Source organism: Elephas maximus, chromosome 3 (genome assembly GCF_024166365.1).
Source record: "Elephas maximus indicus isolate mEleMax1 chromosome 3, mEleMax1 primary haplotype, whole genome shotgun sequence".
In the NCBI taxonomy this organism is placed as follows: Eukaryota; Metazoa; Chordata; class Mammalia; order Proboscidea; family Elephantidae; genus Elephas; species Elephas maximus.
In genome coordinates, this window is record NC_064821.1 from 19743848 (window position 1) to 19748545 (window position 4698).

Sequence of the window (4698 nt, forward strand, 5' to 3'; positions counted from 1 at the left end):
GTCTCCATGGATCCAGTAAAATATTTCCTGATCTGCAGCTCTCTGACTGAGGGACAAGGAAGAGAACAGAGTGAGGGTGAGGTTCTAGTTCCTGAGAACGGCATTCCCTTCTGTGAAGTGTGAGAGAAGAGGAAGAGGCAAATTCTCAAAGCACCATGAAGGACCGGAGCATAAGTTAAACAAGCCAGAAAGAGTTCCTTTGATATTTTAATGCAGAAAAAATTGTAATGACAATTTTCTTGCATTTTGTAATTTTCCCAGGTTTCATCGTTTCCATTCATGTTTCTAGAGTAGTTAGTGACTGTTGATGAAACAGATAACAACATCTATGTCAAGAAATTGAGGAAAAAAAGAAACATTTTATTCCAAGTCCAACATTATCTCTCCCATAAAGACTACTACAACTAGGTGGATGGTGTTCAGTGTCATCGAGTCAGTTTTCAACTCATAGCGACCCTATGTGGCAGAGTAGAACTGCCTTGTGGGGTTTTCTTGGGTGTAATCTTTACAGAAGCAGGTCACTTTGACTTTCCCCTATAGAGCCACAGAGCAGGTTTGAATTGCCAACCTTTGAGTTAGAAGCCAAGCACTTAACCATTGCACCACTAGGGCTCCTTACAACAGCTGTACTGCTATTAATAGAAATATAACAACAACAATAACAGCTCATAATTTGATTCACTATATCCCAAGCACTGAGAACTTTTCTTGTTTAAAGCACAGCGTTTTAGTCATTTGAAGGATACAGGTGAACTTAATGTTCTGCGTCACTGGCTTCATAAACCCTCTTGAGGATGTGCCTGTCAAGTGGCCTAAATGTTACCACTGGCTAGTCAAACAACTCTCTTACTCAGTCAGAGGACAAAGGAAAAAAATGTTGGCTCCACACCTCTGGCCTCTCAAGACTTCATTTATTCCCCCCTCCTTCCACTTCTGTTGTGAAAATGTGCCCTTCCAAAGCTCACACCCTGAGATGAATAGTTTCGTTTTGATGAAAGCAGAAAACAAGACATTTCCAATAATTAGGTGCATACCAGCTCTTAGAATCATTTTTACTTGCAGATTTCTTGACTCAACCATGATATGGAGCTTCAGTGTTATGAGGTGGCAATTGCTGAGGGTCCATCACCCCCTAGGTACTAATGGCAGAGGCCAGATGGGGGAAGAACCTGAATGACAAAGTGAACACTCCAAGTTTTATTTCAGTAGGACACCATCGAGGTGCTCCACAGGAATGTGCCAGGCCCTCAGAAGCTCCTTTGGGAAGATCACTCTGCAGAAATGCACAGGACCAGGGCATTCAGGCTTGCCGGGAGTGGGGGATGATTACAAAATCATCGCCACAAGGACATGTTCTAGAAGGTAGCTGCCAAGAAAACATAGGTGAAAGAAATATACTGTAAAATAACTCTGAATTTCTAGACTCAGTACACACATATGGCCCTAACTTTAGCAGCCAAAGAAATGATAAAAACATGTAATTACAAGAGAAAATAAACCCTTTATTCAGAAAAAAAAGCACAGCAGTCAATAAACACAATGGAGATTCAGTTGGTCTTTTCCCATAACATCCTCACTGTAGGCTAATAACAAACGAAAAATCACAATTCTAGTGACTGAAACAATTCTTTCTAAATAGACGGGCTTCAATGGTGAGGTTTGATCTAATTGTAAAATACAGAATATTTGAAGGACTGGGTTTATGATGCTATTGTTCACAAGGAGGTAGCAGAGAATCTGGGATTATAATTTCCAGCAACACCTGAGATTTCAAATTGTGAGCAAACTCAGATACTCTCAAGTTTGAACTACACACTTAAAACTCTTTGAGAAAATGAAGTCATTTAACCAATTTTGAGAGTCGATGGGTGATGCAAAGGGATACCTGGTGGCTCGGTGATTAAGAGCTCAGCTGTTAACCAAAAGATTGGCTGTTAACCAAAAGATGGGCAGTTCAAACCCACCAGCCGCTCCATGGGAGAAAGATGTGGCATCCTGCTTCCATAAAGATCAGAGCCGTGGAAATCCTATGAGGCAGTTCTACTCTGTCCTGTGGGTTACTATGAGTTGGAATGAACTCAACACCAAAGGGTGGGGTTATGTGGTGCAAAGAGCATAACGAAAAGGTTGGAGGTTCAAATTCACACAGAGATGCTTTAGAAGAAAAGGCTGGTGATCTGCCTCCAAAAAATCGGCCATTGGAAACCTTGTGGAGCACAGTTCTACCCTGACAAACATGGGATGTTCATGAGTTTGAATCAGCTCGACAGATTTTTCTTTTTTCTCTGAACCAGGCATGATGCTATACTAAGAGACTATTAGAATTGAATCCTAGATGTAAAAATACTGTGCAGGCTTGATAGTTTCTAAAAAATAAAACAGCACATGATTCCATTTTTGTATTATAACACTAGAAAAATATATGATATATGGAAGCTGCTCAAAAAATCTTCGGTGAAGGAAGGAAATAGAGGAAACTGAGGGAAAGAATTATTTCAATATAACTAGAATTTAAGGCATAAAAAATTTCATTCAAGGTGTCTGTTTCACTTTGCTTCAGACCCACCAACAACATGAAATCAGCAAACCACACAGGTGTCTCAGGATTCCTCCTTCTGGGCCTCTCTGAGGATCCGGAAGTGCAGCCCATACTCTTTGGACTCTTCCTGTCCGTGTACCTTTTCACTGTGCTTGGGAATCTACTCATCATCCCGGCTGTCATCTCTGACTCCCACCTCCACACCCCCATGTACTTCTTCCTCTCCAACTTGTCCTTTGTCGACATCTCTTTCACCTCCACCACAGTCCCCAAGATACTAGTAAACATCCAGACAGAGAACAGAGCCATCAGTTACACAGGCTGCCTTACTCAGGTCTATTTTTTCATGGTTTTTATATGTATGGACAATTTACTCTTGACTGTAATGGCCTATGACCGGTTTGTGGCCATCTGCCACCCTCTGTATTACACAGTCATCATGAGCCCCCGCCTCTGTGGCCTGCTGATTCTACTCTCCTTCTTCATTAGCATCGTGAACGCCCTGGTCCAGAGTCTGATGGTGTTGCATCTGTCCTTCTGCACAGACCTGGAAATCCCTCACTTCTTTTGTGAACTTGCTCAGATCCTCAAGCTGGCCTGTTCTGATACCCTCATCAATAACATCCTCCTGTGTTTAGCGACTAGCCTGTTGGGAGTGGTTCCTCTCTCTGGGATCATTTTCTCTTACATTCGAATCGTTTCCTCTATCCTAAGAATCCCATCGACTGGTGGCAGGTATAAGGCTTTTTCCACCTGTGGGTCTCATCTGTCTGTTGTTTCCTTGTTCTATGGGACCAGTGTTAGGGTCTACCTTAGCTCTGCAGCTACTCTGTCCTCTAGGAGGAGAGCAGTAGCCTCAGTCATGTACACCATGATCACTCCCATGATGAACCCCTTAATCTACAGCTTGAGGAACAGGGACATGAAAGGGGCCTTGAGAAAACTTATCTCTGCAGTACCTTTCTGTTTTGATTGTGTCATTTGCCTTGGATGTGGGCTTGTAAAACGAGTGTCAAAAGAAATGAAATACTGAGTATGCCAGAGACTCTGATGCTTCTATAATTCAATTCTTCCAGCAAAGTAGTTAATACAAGGGCTGTCAAGGCAAATAGCTTCTTGTTGAATCCTGCTTTTTTATGTCTTACTAAAACCAAAACCAAAACCTTTCCTACCAAGTTGATTCCGACTCACGGCGACTCCATGTGTTACAGAAAAAAACTGTTCCATAGGGTTTTCTTGCCTGTAACCTTTATGGAAGAGAATCACCTGGACTTTCTTCCATGTTGTTGCTAGGTGGGTTTGAACTGCCAGTGTTTAAAGCTGGAACCTGTATAAGGTGGAAACCTGTAAAAGAAGGAAAACCCAAGTATTTTCCACAAATAGAGAGTGATAGAGAAGTGGTAATCAACACCCTGTCAAACGTGGAAAACTCGTGAGACCCAGAAAAACAAGGCGACCCCGTCAAGTTCAAGCTCTTATGGGTTTCGCTGTACATATGCAGCAATTCATCTGTATTATGGACTTGTAAAATTAAATAGGGAGAGAGGAGAGCGGGCGGAGCTCTGTATACTTTCTCCTCAATTTTTCTGTAAGCCTAAAACTACTCTAAAAATAGGTTCACTCAGTTGCTTCACTTTAATGTATTGATTAAATCAACCGTCACCTCACCCTCTCCTCTTTGTGTTACACTCCTTTTCCTCATTTCTGCTAGAATCTATACAGGGAAATGTATTTGAATGAAGCCATTTGGGGTTTCTTATTAACCCACGCAGCCCCGTTGCTGTTGAGTCGATTCTGATTTATAGTGATCCTGTAGGACAGAGCAGAACTGCCCCATAGGGTTTCCAAGGAGTGGTTGGTGGATTTGAACTGCTAACCTTTTGGTTAGCAGCCATGACTCTTAACCACGGCACCACGAGGAGTTCTATTAACCCGCAACGTTTATACGTAAGTGCACTTCTTACTATCCAAATATATGGAGCATCTCTTTTCATCCTTTTGTTAGTGATTTCTAGCAGAGTTGCCTTGTGGTCAGAGAACATAGTTTGTATGATTTTAACTCTTTGAAATTTATTGAGACTTGCCTTACACTGTAAATGTGGTCGAAGATAGAAAATGTTCTGTTTGTGCTGGAAAATAAATGTGTATCCTATGATTAT

The 4698-nt window shown here is 41.8% G+C and overlaps 1 protein-coding gene across 1 annotated transcript; it reads left to right on the forward strand.

Moving 5' to 3' along the window:
- The first annotated feature begins 2573 nt into the window (after positions 1-2573).
- On the forward strand, positions 2574-3572 carry LOC126071001 (olfactory receptor 7G3-like). The gene has a single exon (XM_049875312.1). The coding sequence runs from the start codon at positions 2574-2576 to the stop codon at positions 3570-3572; it is 999 nt and encodes a 332-aa protein (XP_049731269.1).
- The last annotated feature ends 1126 nt before the right edge of the window (positions 3573-4698 follow it).